Source organism: Symphodus melops, assembly GCF_947650265.1.
Source record: "Symphodus melops genome assembly, chromosome: 21".
NCBI lineage: Eukaryota > Metazoa > Chordata > Actinopteri > Labriformes > Labridae > Symphodus > Symphodus melops.
In genome coordinates this window covers 15,551,934-15,568,735 of record NC_136711.1, presented here as the reverse complement: position 1 = coordinate 15,568,735, position 16,802 = coordinate 15,551,934, and the positions used below count along the sequence as shown (strand labels likewise).

The 16,802-nt window shown below is 39.4% G+C and overlaps 2 protein-coding genes across 4 annotated transcripts in view; one reads left to right on the top strand and one right to left on the bottom strand.

Moving 5' to 3' along the window:
* Window positions 1-4,223: 4,223 nt before the first annotated feature.
* Window positions 4,224-8,096, top strand: chac2 (ChaC, cation transport regulator homolog 2 (E. coli)). Of its 2 annotated transcripts, XM_079334344.1 has the most exons (3): window positions 4,233-4,906; window positions 5,721-5,756; window positions 6,853-8,096. In XM_079334344.1, exons 1-3 carry the CDS (start codon window positions 4,772-4,774, stop codon window positions 7,210-7,212), a joined length of 531 nt encoding a protein of 176 aa, XP_079190470.1. In that variant the 5' UTR covers window positions 4,233-4,771; the 3' UTR covers window positions 7,213-8,096. The 2 variants fall into 2 exon arrangements, with proteins under 2 accessions (XP_079190471.1, XP_079190470.1); XM_079334345.1 differs by lacking the exon at window positions 5,721-5,756 and having other exon boundaries at window positions 4,224-4,906.
* Window positions 8,097-10,734: 2,638 nt separating this feature from the next.
* Window positions 10,735-16,802, bottom strand: part of LOC306842096 (proteasome activator complex subunit 4B-like) — a 33,913-nt gene continuing 27,845 nt past the window's right edge. For both annotated transcript variants that reach the window (XM_079372153.1, XM_079372154.1), the window contains 6 exons: window positions 15,746-15,831; window positions 15,317-15,445; window positions 13,924-14,079; window positions 12,861-12,999; window positions 12,493-12,626; window positions 10,735-11,087 (listed from right to left, as the gene is read on the bottom strand). In XM_079372153.1, coding sequence (XP_079228279.1) covers window positions 10,953-11,087; window positions 12,493-12,626; window positions 12,861-12,999; window positions 13,924-14,079; window positions 15,317-15,445; window positions 15,746-15,831 — 779 coding nt within the window. In that variant the 3' untranslated portion in view covers window positions 10,735-10,952. The remainder of the gene's footprint in view (window positions 11,088-12,492; window positions 12,627-12,860; window positions 13,000-13,923; window positions 14,080-15,316; window positions 15,446-15,745; window positions 15,832-16,802) is intronic.

Sequence of the window (16,802 nt, the reverse complement as noted above, 5' to 3'; positions counted from 1 at the left end):
GGTTAAAGATATTAAGACCCTGTAAACTTCTCGCAAGGATGGTCTGAAAAAAAGAATCAGTCGTGCCTCATGTTTGCAAAAACATCGACTGCCTGGCAGTAAAACCATATAACGTCGAACCTTGGCTGGAACAATCAAACTCAAATGAAGATCTAAATGTTAAAAAGCTCCACTCAGTTATGTACAATGTAACTGGGTTAATGAGAATACAGCCTTGGCACAAAATACAAAGGCCTGAGAGGAGAACAGACACATTCTCCTGGATCTTTTTTTGGGGGGGTTTAACAAGAAAACCCACTCAGAGCAGGGACAGAGCCGACGTGGAAACAAACAGAAAGTGAGGAGTTTAAGCTAGGGAAGGCAATGACGTTTAAAACATTACTTTTTAAAAAATGTCTTTTTGTTGAAATTGTCTTACATCCAAAGTGACATAAACAAATGAGACAAGATTGATTATTTTTACATTACAGCTTTTAATGCCTGTAACCTCTGACACAGACAAAAAAAAAAAAAGGCTGTTTTTCTTTTCTTTTTTAACACTTTCATTTACAGCAAGTTGTCAAGATGAGTGATACTGTATATTTGACTGTTAAAAGAAAGCAGCTTGAGAATGTTGTTTCATTAAACACATACTTACCTATTAGAGATGAGACCCATAATATCTTATATCAGTATCAGATCCAATATTGGTGTAATTTTTAAATGGGATATTGGACTGATTATATGGCAATCCCTTTTAACATAAAAAAAAGTCTGACTGACAAGTAGCGATTTAGTTTTCATAAGTGAAAATTACATTTCAAAATGTCGAAATGTTATGTTGACATGTGAATTGAAATGTGAATTCAAGATAAGCATTTTACATATTACAAACTGATTTCTGTAACAATTATTATAATAATAATTCTACATATCTGGAATTACATTCTTACATGTAACAATACAGTTCAAGATGTCAATAATGTAACGTAATGTAATGTAAACGTCTGTCTAATAAACAAGTAAGTTAATGTTGGGTATAATCTTTTAAAAAACACAGTTAAGATAATGAAACGTTTTTAGTCTTTGGTCATGTAAAGAGAATAACTGTGGTGATTTAAAGAAAGAAACAACGAGGCTGTCAGGAGAAAACAGCTAATGAACATTTGTCTCAAGTGGCAACAAGCTACTTAGTTTTTTGTTTAGACTTTGGAGATCTCCCGACAGAGTAATGGAAGAATATATACATCTGTTTCCAAAGGCTGTTTGGAGCTTGTTATGCCACAGTAAGTAAAACTAACTGTGATGTGCACAACTTGAAGACTGCTCTCTTAAATGCAAGAACCATCAGCATATTGTTTTTAATGGAAAGTATGCATGTTTTTTTTCCTAATGAAGGAGAACGAGTAAAAAAGGAGATGAGAAAAAATGGGGTAGATCTCTATCTTTGAAGAGTCTGGGGAAAAAGAAGAGGAAGGTTAAACAACAGTTCTGCAGTTGGAGAAGGAACAAAAAAAAATGAGTGTGGTGCACAAGGAAAAGAAACTGAAACTAAGAAGCTGTGCCTAAAGAGGAGGGAATAGATCAAGTGTTAAAACATGTATCGAGAACTGGGGAGAAACTCTGACTGAGGAGGAGACATCGGAAATGAATGATCTGATTGAGTGTAATTATTGTTTTAATAGTGACTCTATTATCGTGAATAAGATTGGATTACAGCAGTTTAATGTGGAATCTTTTAATCATTTAATTGCTTGTGGTCAGTATTAGACTTGAAAGCTATAACATTATAGAGGAAAAGTGTTCCTTGTTTGCAGGCGCAGACCACATTACTCCCCCCCCCCCCCCGTAAATTCTATTAACATTCATTGCTCCTGAGTTATCATCACATTGACTGCAACATCTCTGCTTGCATCTTCAAAAAAAAAAAAAGAAGCAAAATTACCAAAGTGAGAGCACATCATGCTACAAGCATACTGTAAATAAAGCACAGTTGTCATTAACATACAATCCCCTGCTTCAATCTAGCTCCCTACATTTCTATATTATTGTTTATCAGGTAGAAATGTTCTGCATTTTCCAAAAACAGATACACAACCTCATATTTTACTAAAGAAACGTCTCCCTGTCAATGAGAAATACTGCACTAAAGGTCAGACTGGAGGACAGTTTGCAAGCTTTTTTTGTGTTTATCTACATAGTAATGAGGCAACGATCATGTGTACAATAGGTTTAAGATATTTGGAGCTGGATTTAGCCCGTGAGTACACTTACTGTGCAGCTCTGTTGAGATTTATAGTTCATGTAAACACCTCATTATTTTCACAGTAGGGAAGTTTGTGAGAACAACATGCTTTAAATTCCCACAGAGTGTAATGACAGTAATTTAGCCTACAAATACGGAGGTTAAACTGCATAAGAACATACTGTTGACTTGGTGACTTAAGGTTTAAAGAGCACCTAATATTTTTATTCATGCATTCTAACACACAAACATCTCTCTGAGATTTGACAGTCATTATGTCGACTGGATATCATTTTCTCTACCTGATGGGCAACCTAGAGGGCATTTACCTTCAGCATTAACCAATTCTTCATCACACACCCCTGGCTCAGCTTTGGTTCATTTCATATTGATATTCCCCTGTCATGCTTATAGACACCTCTCCTTTTATGTTCTTCTCATTTTTGGGGGTTCCCCCAGGGGTCTATTCCAAGCCCCCCTCTTATTAACGTTATTACCCTTTGGTCAAATCATGCAAAAGCATAATTGCTTTTATATGTCCTGTTAATGCCTGGTAGCACTTTATTCTTTTAATGTCTTTCTTGCTCAAATTAAAGATTGGATGTTTAACTCCCTGAAGTTGAACAATTCAAAATCTGGAAATAAAAATAGGATTACCCTTTTTCTTTCCAAAAAGCTTGCAGCCTTTACTAACTCTACTTAAATCCGAATGCCTAATCAAATAATGCACAGGAGCTCTATATATAACTGAAGTGTTTTATTCCTCACTTTTTTTCCTGAATTGGCAAGCATAATTTATCCCAATGAGGCATTTAACCCAGAGCTGGTCATTCCTTTTGTCTGCAGATGTAGAAAAGGTCAGCCATACTTTAATCTCCTCCAGATTTGACGAGTGATGCATACTTTAATCTGTCAGCAGGCAAAAAAATCCAAAGGTTGCTTTCCCCAAGATTTAAACATGTTCTAGAGAGAACCAGAGACGGCACATCAATCCTTGATGCCCTTCACTGGTTACCAGCTAGTTTCAGAATAGATTTTACTGCTTGTTTTTGAATCCTGCAGTGGTCAAGCTCCTTCCCATACACTATCTGTCATCCCTTGTTTTATATTTTAGATTTGATTTGCTTTTTGTTCTGCTTTCAGCTTGCTTCACTGCCCCAAGTTTGGGTTTGGTGTCTTGAACACCAAGGGTATGTTTATGGCAGATGTGTCCTCAGCAATATTTTCCAGCACAGCTGTGTAAGTAAACAGATCTGCGCCCTTCTTCAAAACAGGAGCTGGTGGGACATAAAAGGTTTGCTGACTAGGCTCTTTTTTGAGGCAGAGAAATGAGCACGGCTGCTGTCCATGGAGTTTACATTACAGGCCAGACTGTAGCTGTCCACTTTATTTGGTTCTGAATCAGTGATCACACAGCACACATGACGTGCATGTTATTTGGAGAACACACATTAAGGGGAAATGGAAAGTCAGCACCCCCTGGTGTCAGGATGAAAGCTCATTTTCCTGTGTGAGTTGACTTAGCTCATGTTTTCAGTAGTGCAAAGGTACAAGAAAACGGTCTTTGAGGAAAAATAAAAAAATATGTGCATGTTACAAAAACAACAGGTTAAGTACAGGTTCATTAAACAGAAAAGAACATTATTGCTGATGCATAATGGATGCTTTTCCTACAAGAGGACAATGTCACATTAACACTTATAATTTATAATGGTTTCCCTTTTTTCAAATTGTGCTTCACATTATTATTTTATAAGTCAGTTACAAAATCACAGACACCAAAAGGTTGAAAACATCGCAAAGCTTTCTTTGTTTCTGGCCAAAAAGAACTTTAGATTCTAAAAGGCATTTAAAGTTGTAAAGAAATATTTGATTAAAAAAATGCAGTTTTCTGTAATTAAAAAAAAAGAAAAAAGTAAGGAGTAAGAAAAAAAGTAAAATTCAGTTTAGTTAACATTTAACATTTACATATCGTCTTCAGACGATAAGAATGTATTGGCATTTCAACAAAGGGATACACATCTGTATCTAAACTGGCTGTGGTAATAAGGTGTGATTGGTAAGGTACCATGTTAAGATTGTTGTTACAGAAATAGCCCAAAAAAACATGTATGATTGCTTGCCTTCACAATAAAATCAGAGATGCTCTTCAAGGCGCACCTGTCGCTATACCATATGAGCTCGGAGGACAAAACTAAAATAAAAAAAATCGTTGGATTGTTATGGACTGCTGCGAATTACAACGGGTGGCTGTTTGCAAAATTGGAACAATTTAATTAGAAATTGAATTTTATCTTGAAGGTTGTTGAGCGGAAGTAAGCGTACTTACGTAACCAAGATGACTTGACAATTTTGCCCTGTAGCGAGGTGTAAATACCACTTTCACTACCATTGAATAGCAATTAAAACTGCAGCAGGTGTTTGCATGCTAATCACTGTGATGTTTTTCTCATCTGCGCCGTAAACTAGCTGCTTCCCGTTAGTTCACATTAACGCCGCCATTTACTCCGTCCTCTTTGCCCTCCGTTAGCCAGACGTCTGCTCATAATGTGGGTCTTCGGTTATGGCTCTCTCATATGGAAAGTGGACTTTCCTTACGAAGAGAAGAGAGTTGGCTACATTACAGGTTTCAGTCGTCGGTTTTGGCAGGGCAGTACCGACCACCGGGGAGTACCGGGTAAAGTGAGTATAACTTATACCGAGCTTATTATCACCATGACAACAGTCCCGTCCTGACTGGGAATGAATGAATACAAGCTGATGGTTTACTGTGGTCAACTGATAACATACAGCTACTGTAATGATGACAAGTTATTATCAATATAATGAAAAATAGTATCGAACGTTATTTAAATAATGACTTCACAAGAAGGTGTTGCACAATAATAAATGGTACTACTACTTATTAGAGTTTAGATAAAATGTTAAGTAAGTTGTTGTAAATTAGGGATGTAACGATTCACTCAACTCACGATATGATGCAACTTACGATACAATTTATTTTACAAAATGAGACTGCCGATAAATTTTGAGTGAGAAAAACTTTCCTTTAGGGGTTACTAACCCGTTTGTGAGTTTGGTCTTTTAATGTTTTTGTTTCTTTTACTCAATAATGGGAGGTGTGGGTTAAATGCGGAGCGGTTTCGAATCGATTTATCACGATTCTACGATTAATCTTACACATCTTTTGGGAAATTTCAATGTCAAAAGACATTGATTTTCTACACACAGTGTAACCTTGTCCTGCAGCGGTTGCAGCTTTACATTATTTCTCATCAATTGCATTTTTCATAAAGTTCAGACTGCACTATGGGGATTAGTAAAGGATTTTTCTAAACATAACAAGACATTATAGCTGCTTGTATTGTTCCCATAACTTGCATATAAAACAAATCTCGGTTAGTTGACATATTTACAGATCCCTTTTTACTTGTCACATTTACTGTATCCCATTTAGCATACAGTGCCCTACATTCTCATCCTGTGTCCTTTACAGCCTGGCCGGGTCGTGACACTCGTGGAAGATCCTGAGGTAAAACACCTTTTGCACTTCATGTTTTAAGATGTTACTTGAAGAAGAGAGTAAACAAAAAAAAGGACTTTATCAGATCATGGAGATGCTACTTACTCTCAAAACCTGAAATAAATTAGTCTGTGATTAAGGAAAACATCCAATGATGTAGTTTTATACGATGCTTTCATTCGGTGATTCAAAGATTGACTAAATAAGTCCTGACTTTTGGTCATTTATGCATTTTACCTCTCATTTAGCATATCATCAAGGTTTTGCCTTTTATATTCCACATAATGGGTTTTTTAAGCAATACAAACCCACTTCCTGTTTTCATCTCTTTTTCTCCCATGTATAGGCATAATTGTATGAGACAAAAACATGTACTGCTCAAGGTGAAGAAGACTTTGTACTGCTCGGGAGGAAAGAAGATTGTATCTCATACAGCTGAAACAAAGGAGAGCACAGTGTTTTGTTTTGTGACCTTGGACGAGAGATAATTTGTTCCGGCTGATGGTGAATGAGATAGAGAGATGTAGAGTGAGTCTAGTAATGCAGCGAGAACATGGAAGGCTTCTCGAAAACATGTATTTCAAGGTGACTGATGAATATCTTGAAAATGTTACCGATAAGGTTAAAGTAAAGCTTTCATAGTCTTACCCAAGCCGTCCCAGGTTCTGATCAAAGACAGAAGGCCTGCTGCTTTAACTGGTCTCGCTATTAAAGCTGTCCAAAAATATTTCTAATACTCTCGTAATGTCTGAGGTTATGTGCTCAAATGTCAATTTTGTATGACCAGAAGTCAAAAACAAAAACACTAAAATTCTGATCACAAAAAACCCTTTCAAATGATATGACATAAATAAATTACATGTTACTGCTCCTCAAATTTTTTTCATTAAAATCATCATAACTTAAATATGACGAAAAGAAAAACTTGGCCTCTGATCAGGTTTGTTTGTTATTCTCTGTGAGTGGCTAACTGCTTCATTCCCTTTAACTGGGCCAGTCACAGTTACATCATTCAAGGAATTATCTTAACACGCCTTTTTTCATACAGTTCGCCGCTCCTTATTCACCCCACTGACTGGTTCTTCTTCTGACTCTCTGTCATAAGGGCTGCGTTTGGGGCGTCGCCTACAAGCTGCCGACGGGTCGAGAGCAGGAAGTGAAGCGCTACCTCGACTATCGAGAAAAGGGTGGTTACCAAGTCATCACTGTAACATTTCACCCCCGTCCACCACACACGCCTCCGCCCAGCCAGACGCTGCTTTACATCGGTTCTCAAGACAATCCGGACTACCTTGGCCCCGCCCCTCTGGAGGAGATAGCCAACCAGATCGTCAGCTCTACCGGTCCAAGTGGGAAGAATTCAGAGTATTTGTTTCAGCTTGCCGATGCTTTAAGGACAATTCTACCTGAGGACTCAGACGCACACCTGTTTTCTCTAGAAACTCTTGTGAGAGAAAGAATATGAAACAGACAAACATTTGCACACTCGAACGGGCTGATTGTGATGAAGAAAACTTGAATGATAAAGAGGCTGGAGAAGTCAAATCTCAGGTTACGAGGTACCAGAAAATAGGTTGATAAGTCTGTTGGTGTCACATAAAAGAAATGAGTATCTCTATAATACACTGCACTTATGCATCAAATGCCATTAGAATATGAAAATATGACGAACACTTGAAGGTTCTGTAGGTGGCATACAACCTTCATGTTGTCTGATCACTCTATGATAAGGATTAACTTGATTTTCTTGTCCGTCATTCATCAGCACAAAGGAGAACTGTTATGACTTATAAATGACAAATGCTCTGCAGTCACTGATGTATGTAATCATCCTTAAAGGCTGGATAGGTAATTTTCTACTAAGATACACTTAAGATTATGATTGAAATTCTTTAGGTCCTGACAGAAATGAATAATTCTTGCGCTCTGAAAAACAAACAAAGAAAATCCTTCATCTGTAGCAGTTGTAAACACGTAAAATCTTCGACTAATGTCTGCACTTGTTACCAGTTTCATAAACCAATCAAGCCTCTCTACCTCATGCATGCTCAAGCCCACACTCAAAGCAATGCCGATCATGCATGTAAGTGAGGGGCGTGGCTTTTGAGGGAGCACAGAGGGGAGGGGCCGGGTGCAGACAGAGCAATGAGGGAATGCTACTCTCAAATGCATGCTAGTTTGTTTTTTATATATTACCACCCTGCCTTTAACGTCTGACATCTTGTAAGACCAATGAGTGATCTTGTAAGTGATCTCCTCTCTCACAGCTAACATGAAATGTTAGCTTGGTTCTGGTAATTTATGAAAATTAAAAATTCAAAAGCCACTGGCTAAACTTCTTCAACAAAATTGTCTTTGTCTTTGTTTGTTTGCATATGTTGGATTATATTTAAAAATGTTGTCGGGGTAAAAAGAATACATTTCAGCATGACTTTGATAATGATGTTCAGGATAGCTTTTTCTAAATGCAAATGGCCAATTATTGTCTGTCCAGCATCGCCTTGTATTTAAACAGCTACCTGGTGGGTTGGAAATCATTTTGGTTCCGTTTAGATGTGGCCTGCTAAAGATGAATATCATGTAGGGAAAAAACAACTTTGTGCAAACGCTGGACAGATTTGCTTGAAACATTTATTTTCCTATCTCTATAAACACATTTTGAACATTTTGATTACTTTTGATTATGAACCGATATCATTAAAACTAATGTCATCCCAGTCAACCTCTGCAATCATCTGCTGATGAGAAAGTGTTATTCAGCTGACATGCTAAGTAACTGATGGTTAGCAATAGCTTTGCCTACAGATAATATGTTAGCACGGTCAATCTAAGCATGCTGGCAGGCTTTGTTGGAGCATATAGCTGAGACTGTAAGCTCCTCATGCGCTAGCAAGGCTATGGTTTAAAAGTCTCAATATGTGAAGCCACAACCTTGAACCCTAGTTTGCCAGATTAGGCTAGAAGCAAACTAGCATTCTCAGAACAACAAATCTGAAACTCTTTTGATCCACACCATTTTTTAAGACACGAATCAAAGCGTAAAGTCTAACAGAGGACCCTGATTTTAATAAATGCTCGACATCTCTATTCTTTTTTCTGGTCAAAATGGGGTTATTAAATGCAGTAGATCTGCACAATAAAGTCATCAGAAATAAACATGAGGCTGCTAGGCTAGCGAGCTAGTTTTAAACTCGGGCTCAACATTTAACGTTTCACAGTGACATGATTTGAAAACCACTTACATCTCATCATGACCTTCTTTTCAGTACTGACGTTTTCCACATTCAAAACCTTTCACATGAGCAGCCATCTTTTTTTTTTTTCTCCTAAAACATATCAGGCATATGATTGGACGAAGGCAATCACGTGAAAATACACCTAGAGAGGTGTGGCAGTTCATCCTTCACCTGTGAATTTAAAAAAAAGCTTTGTTTACAGCCCAGTTTGTATATGCTGATGATCATTTAAGATTGGTGCAGGATAACACAGTAAGGCTTTCAGGTATCCAGAATAACTTTTAAACATTTATTCTGATGTCGGTCTACATTCCTTGACATAATGTTATCACTGCCACATACAGGCATGATTTACTATTCTGCTTTCTTCTTTTGAGAAGAGTTTGAATGATACTCCAATTCGCATCACTGATACACTAACTCATTTAAATTCATCCTTGACTTTCAAACAATGTAGAGGAATTTCTGCAATGTTAGTTTCTATATTGCCAATTTTTTACTGGGAAATAACAAGCAAGGTCCAGACTGGAATCTTTTAAGAGCGACATCCTTGAAAAAGGCTCAACAATATTAAACAACAATTATTTTAAATGTGCCATTTTGCATAGGTTGACCCAAAACAGGCTGGATGGATGGTTTTCCTTTGCATATTTAAACGTAAAATAAAATTCGAAAACTGCATCTTGTTACAACACTGTCACAGTTTCCAGCTGTACAACACCCTGCTTATTCCACACAGAGCTCACCAGTAGGCTTCTGATTCTGTCAGCGTACCTCTCAGCACAGTAAACACATCAAAGTCAACATCACTGCATCAGAAAAATCAGCATGCAGACTGAAAATAGTGACAGCTCGATCTTTGATGTTGTTCCTCCTAAATACTCACAGCCAGATGCAGCCAGTTACCGGTGTTTATTGACTCACTGCGGCCTATAGCAACATGTGTACAACATGTTTAGCTCAAAGTGAAATGCTGCCCACCCAGAAAGAAACATCATTGCAGAATTATGAAATGCTGTGTGAGGCGTCATATGAATGTTTGCAGATTAAAGCAGTATTTAAAAAAAAAAAATCTCTGACAAACAAACAAAACACTCTTTATAAAGGATGAAGTGAATTTATTCACTGCAATAACATAGTTAATGATCATGGAGGAGCTACAACATAATGTGTTGTATGGGAAAAAGATACAAGTGACATTACAGAATCATTATATCATTTATAGTTGTATATTCTTTGCAGTAGTTATCACATTTTATATCAATAATACGATATATTATAATGTAGTTTTACCCTTGACTCTTGAGCTGCTGTTAAAGTGAATTCCACCCAATAAAAGATGAATAAAGTTTCTAATCTTACTTGCACATTGCATGTTAAGTTCTATATTATTCATGTATTTTTGCATTTAGTGTTTGTAGTTTTCTATTGATATAAAATTGTAGTTCAATGTCATTATATACTATATGTTGTGTTATATTTACAGAATACAAATTGAGTTCCAACTTTTAAGTCATATTTAAATAACTTTTAAAAGTAGGTACAGTCAAGTACATAAATACAAAACAGTGATTTGAAAAGATATTTCTGAACCATGAATAAATATATTTTACAACAAACAAAAAATAATATATCTATAGGGTGGTTAGTCTCAAGCAAGATAGCCTCCTTTGGGGCTGCTGAACTGCTTGTTGGGACAAAATTAACCCACTACGTAGGTTAAATATTGGAAATACTTTTGCCCAGGACTGTTTTTTTTTTCAAATGTGTGCTTGGTTTACTGAAGGCCAACATCGGCTGTGAGGTTCCAGACGCAGGGCTTTCAGCCACTGCGACAACATCAGAGGTTATGTTAACAGGCGGCACTGAAGACACGAGTTTCCAGCAAGTGTTCAAAAGTCAAATCAGATTTTTTTGGATGGACAGGTGGGTCGGTCTGCGTAGAGGACGTGGGAAGGCAGCTGGCTGTCTAGGCGTAGTAACAGGGCGACACCAGCAGGTCTGTGAGCACCAGCAGCTGGTCATCGGTAAAAGACTGACGGTGCTCCTGCCAGTTATCGTGGTGGGTACGCCTGAACTCAGAGAGGGTCTTCTTCACCGTCAGCTTTGGACAAAAACAAACAAACTCATTATTAACCAAAAAAAACAAAAAAACAGTGAATGAATGGTGAACACAAATCTATGCAGACTTGAGAGAGGCTACAGGATCAGACACTACAAGATGATCTGTAACATGCATGTATTAAGAGAACAAGGCTATCACATGCTACATGTGATCTAGTGTGATTTGTGACACATGATCATTCTGCAGCATCCTTCAAGTTAAAAACAGTATATTTGGGTTACGCCCCCAAAAAAAGTGAATTCCTTTCTTTTATAAAGCTTGAGTGAAAGCTTATCTGACATAGATTCAAATCAAATCAATATGATACATGTTTGAACTTTGTATCGGCCGTCTTAATGCCAGCATAGTGCTCTTATCTGCTCATAGAGAACTATAATGCTCCATCATTGTAGTAAACATTTCAGAGCGCTGTGTTTGGGTCTCACAATGTGGACATTTCCATTAGAGTCTGCAGTAAACTCCCACAATAAACGGGATGTTGATTGTTCTTTTTATGTTGCCTCATTTGTGTGTTCTTTTTTTTTAAGAAGTAAAAAGTGAAGAGCTGATGAAAGCCTTTAAAAAAAGAGCTTCAACAAAGAGAGATCGCCTCGGGTTTGAGAGCGGAGCTGGAACGAGTCAGAACATTCACAACTGAAGAAGAACAAAGACGCTGATGACTTCTGACCTGCAGCTGGAGTTTGTCATTGACTAGAATCAAACTCTAATGAAGTCATTATAAATTATTGTTCAAGATAAATGTAAAGCGAACACTGCTGAAATCATTTCGAATGAAGTTATGATTATGGGTGTAGTTTGATAAGACATTAAACCACTAATCAATGTAACCACCGATGTATACATGATTTAATCATTGAGTACATTTCAGAAACATGATGGCCTTCGACAAGAATTTTTGATTTCAGGAGAGGGAGAGCTGCTGCCTGAACAACTTAACAGACTACAGATTAGTACGCCTGAGGAAACTAAGACACATTATACTCCTTTATGTCCTGAATAAAATCCTCCGTTTTCTTTCCAGCAGCTTTTGTTATTCAGCTACTTGCAAATATATATATATTTTTTAATGTGTTCCTTTGTGTTTTTCCTTCTCATCTCTTTCACTTTGCAACAGGAGAAGCGTCAAATTATCATCATCACCGGCTCCCCATCACTGTAATGTATTATTCAAACTCTGCACTACGGATTACATTGTATGTCTTTTTCATGCCTGATGTGAGACCAAAGACACAATTTTCTCCTCAATTGGACAATGAAATTGTGTTCTTTCAGCTCACACAGTGTCGAGCTGGATGTTTGTGTGTATATACTGTGTGTGTGTGTGTGTGTGTATATACTGTGTGTGTGTGTGTGTGTGTGTGTGTGTGTGTGTGTGTGTGTATACCTCTATAGGCTGTGGGTCATTGAGGTGGTCGCTCAGGTCCATCAGTATCTGAGGCATCCAGTCCGGGACGTCATAGGGGCTCGACAGAATGCATGCACTGAGGCCGAGCACTCCAGCATGGCGCCGCACCAAGTCTGCACACACACACACACACACACACACACACACAGACACACACACACACACACACACACACACACAGACACACACAAACCCACATTCAAGTTAAAATGGGCCTTAGAATTTCAAGGTTCGCAATTCCCCTGGGATAAGAAAGGGTAATAGGGCAAGTATTACTGTGATTGCCTTATTGTGTTATTTCGAGGTGCATGTTTTGTGTGTGTGTGTGTGTGTGTGTGTGTGTGTACCGGTGGAGGACAGCTCTCCTCTGGCCTTGGGGAGGGGAGTCTGACTCAGCGTCTGGAGCTGTGTCTGCAGACTGGAGTCCAGGGGGAAGAACTGGCACTGCAGTAAACCACTGAGGGTGGTGCCTGCCATGTCCCTCACCTACAGGGAGGAGAAGGAAAGGAAGGAGAGAGGGAGGAATGTAGGACACAAGGGAGGAAGAGAAGGAGAGAGTGGAAAATGTGTTTTAGATATGGGTTTAAAAACAGAACAGACAAATAGAGAAGAGGAGTGGAGAGCAGGAGAATGTTTCAGGGCGAGAAATGCTTTCGCAATTTATTAAAAGAGGCAAAAGGATCGGTGGGAAAGAGGGAGGCACACAGGAGGGATGAGGAGGAGGAGGAGGAGGAGGGATGGATGCTGAGTTGAGCCGAGGTAACATTCACTTGCAGAACGTCGCCGCCTTCCTGCATCGCTTTGCATAAATTATGAATAAGCGCCGAGTGACGACTGATGCATCGAAATAGACGAGACGAAGACAAAAGTCACACAGTCTCACACCTACGCAGTTTACAAAATACTCCAAGAGTGGATTCATAGTGGGAAAGAAAACCCAGGTGAAGTCTGGAGCTTCTTGATTTTTGCACCTCCAGCTCAATGCAAAAAAAAAAAAAAAAAAGAGTAGAGTAGAGTAAGATGTGGACGGTACCTACGATGACACACAACTCAACAAGGTTTCTGTTTATTCTCTGCAGCAGCAGTACAGTTGATTTCATTAACAGTCGACATTAATAACTCATTAGTCAAGATACGCAGTCAAAGAATCTCAAGGCCGCCACTGTGCTCTATCAACATCCAACAAAGACAAAAGCACAGAATAGGAAAAGAAATTAAGAGCTGAGCAGTCTGGTTGAGTGTTATTTTTAAGCTATAACCGTGAACAGAAAGAAAGGATTAAGATTTAGCGAGGAAAGACTAGGGGACAATAAGCGCCCATTTATAATCCTGTGACTGTTACACCTTACAGAGGGGCCGGAGCTGTAATAAAGCCAGCGTGTGCGCTGCCCTTATTTGTGCATACATTACCTCGAGTTGTTCATCAAGCAGCAGCTGCATTACGAGCTCACGGATGCAGAGGACCTCGGCAGGCACACTGAGCAGGATAAACAAGTTGTAGAAAACCATAATCTGGAGGTAGGTCAGCACTGAGAAACGGGCGTGCCATGACCTGCTGCCTGCCATCTACACAGAGAGAGGAGAGAGAGGGAGAGTTTAAAAAAAAAAAAAAACCCTGAACATTATTATGTTGACAGAAGATTAAAAGGTTATGTGCAAAAGCCATTACAAAGATAATTATGTTTCCATTGCTACTCTTCTCTTTTTTTTTACCTATCATAAAACTGAAATATTAACAACCATGCTTGAGGTTTGTGAGGCTTTATCTAGGTGCAGCAGCGCTTTGAGCTAAAGCTAATATACGACTGCTTGAAATAAACATGCTTACAGTACATACTTCATGTGTGGCGGCCAGGAACCTGTCCTGATTTCTTTTATTTGCCCTGGGTGGCTCAATTTGGGAAACTAGTTATGCAGAGGTAGCATTAAGTTGTGTGCACACACCCACACATACGCAAATAGCATGATTCCCTATCTCTTTTCTTTCTTGACTATATCTACTTAGAGCTTTATAGACGATGGTTTTAAGTCCTCCATGCTCCTTTAAGGTCTCAAAAAGAAAAAGGAGCCTCTCTAAAGGTAACAGACTCGAGGGCTGCACACATTAAGCTGCTTCGACTGTGGAACCAATAAATAAAAAGAATAGAAACCATCCACCCATGAACAGAGAGTGAATGAAAACCACAAAACCACCTGTCCATGCGGGGCGGCGCCGCTCTCTCATAAATCTTACTCAAAAAGCAAAATGCATGTAAATAACTTCACCACGACATGAGACGTTGTTCCGAAAAGAGGAAAATTGTATGTCCACAGGAAACCAAACGTTGTTGCTGAAACGCCCCCTTATCCCACCGACAATCAATGTATATATAAATATAAAATATAAATGATGGTGTACTTTTATTTTATTATTTTTAAGATATGCTTTTAGCCTTTTTGCCTTAGTTAGAGAGAGACAGATTATCGGGTTGTAAATCAGGGAGCGAGAGAGGGGATCAACATGTGGGAGAGAGGCCACAGGCTGGAGTCGAACCCGGGCCGTCCGTGTGATGACTGTAGCCTCCATACGTGGGGACGCGTGTGCTGCCGGCGTCTCCATGATGTTTGTATGTATTTTAAAGGCGTTCTCGTGAGAAGAAAAACACCGCATCAGAGATTCTGTAAGCATCACGAAGTAGGCAAATTAAAATAGCACAGGTTGTTTTTTTTTAGTCTAACACCACCGTGGGCAGCATTAGGCTCCGTGCGGTGACAGCAGGCAGGTGGGGCAATGTGTCTGTGTGTTTAAATGTGTGCGTTTTACCTCTTCCAGCGCGGCCAGCACCAGAGGGATGTGTTCAGGATACAGCAGGCCCTGGGACATGAGAGAGAGACACGTGCGTGCATCCTGCTTCATCTCATCATAGCTCTCATCAATCTCCACCGGGGCGATCTACAGAGGGAGAGAGAGAGAGAGAGAGAGAGAGAGAGGAGAGAGAGAGAGAGAGAGAGAGAGAGAGAGAGAGAGAGAGAGAGGAGAGAGAGAGAGAGAGAGAGAGAGAGAGAGAGAGAGAGGTAGGTCGACACACAGCTACGCACCATTTTGAGTAAATGAAGAGAGAAATTGAGTTTAATGGGCAAGTAAGATTGAGTGGGTAATAACGCTGCGCTGGGACCTGTGTGTGTGTGTGTGTGTGTATGCGCGTACGTGTGTGTGCGTACGTACGCGTGGTGTGTTTGTGTGTGTTGTTACCTTGAAGAGTAAAGGCAGGAGCTGGAGCTGCTGCTCGAAAGGGGTGGTGAAAGTTCGCCCTGCGCTCGCCATCAACCATTTCAACACTGCAGAAGAACACACACACACACACACACACACAGACACACACACACACACACACAGGGAGGGATTTTTGGGTCACTGCCAAATAACAAAAAACAACAGACTGTGCGCTGTGACCTGACTGCATTGCACTGCTAATAAAACACAATCGATCATAATTTAGTATCTAACGATTTGGATAATCTTCTAATGAGTTTTTATCTGAATGATGGAGACTGGAGTAGTAACCGAAACTGAAAGAGCAACAACACACAAAAAAATTACTCGGGCAAGAAAATAGATCTCAATTCAAGTATTCGGTTTGTAACAACATGTAATATTCAGCAGGTGGAAATACAAATAGAAGACGAAACATTCATTCAAAGATAATTATCTTATCTCTGAAAGTGTGCAGAACTGAACAACAGAAACACACCCCTGACCTCAAGGAGCTAAATAATAAAACCTTTTTATTTCACTCTGTGAAGGGGGGGAGACACCTTTGACATTGTGAGAGATTGAAATATGACACGTTCCTTTCTGGTTAGTGTTTAAATGAAGCTCTAGTGTAAGTTCAGTTAGGAAGACTATAAGTGATGCATGATTCAGGTCTTTCTCATTCACCCCATCTCACGCTATCACATTTCCGCTGTCAGTCTGGGCTGTCTTTGGGTCAATTAGCTGTCCTGTCAGCGGACCTCATCTGACCAATGGCACGGCGTTCCTCCCTCATTTTCAGCCTATCATCGTTCTGCTCCCCTTTCAAATAGGATTCTTTCTCTACCCAAGAGACCACCTTCATGCTGGTGTTCGTGCGCCCCTCCACCTCCCTATCACCGCCATCGTCAGCGGCAGAATCATCCATCAACTCTCTATCCCACTCGGTCTCTAGTCCTCAGCTTCACCACCACCAGGGTCCAGACTCCATGGGTGGGATTTGTCCTAATGACGCTAATAAATGTCATTCTCCAAACTCATCATCCACCCCGTAGAG

Excerpts from the sequence above, each read along its gene's own strand:
- chac2 (XM_079334344.1), top strand. The coding sequence starts at position 4,772 with ATGTGGGTCTTCGGTTATGGCTCTCTCATATGGAAAGTGGACTTTCCT. Across the intron at positions 4,907-5,720 it reads ACCGGGGAGTACCGGGTAAA|CCTGGCCGGGTCGTGACACT; the intron begins GTGAGTATAACT and ends TGTCCTTTACAG. Across the intron at positions 5,757-6,852 it reads CACTCGTGGAAGATCCTGAG|GGCTGCGTTTGGGGCGTCGC; the intron begins GTAAAACACCTT and ends CTCTGTCATAAG.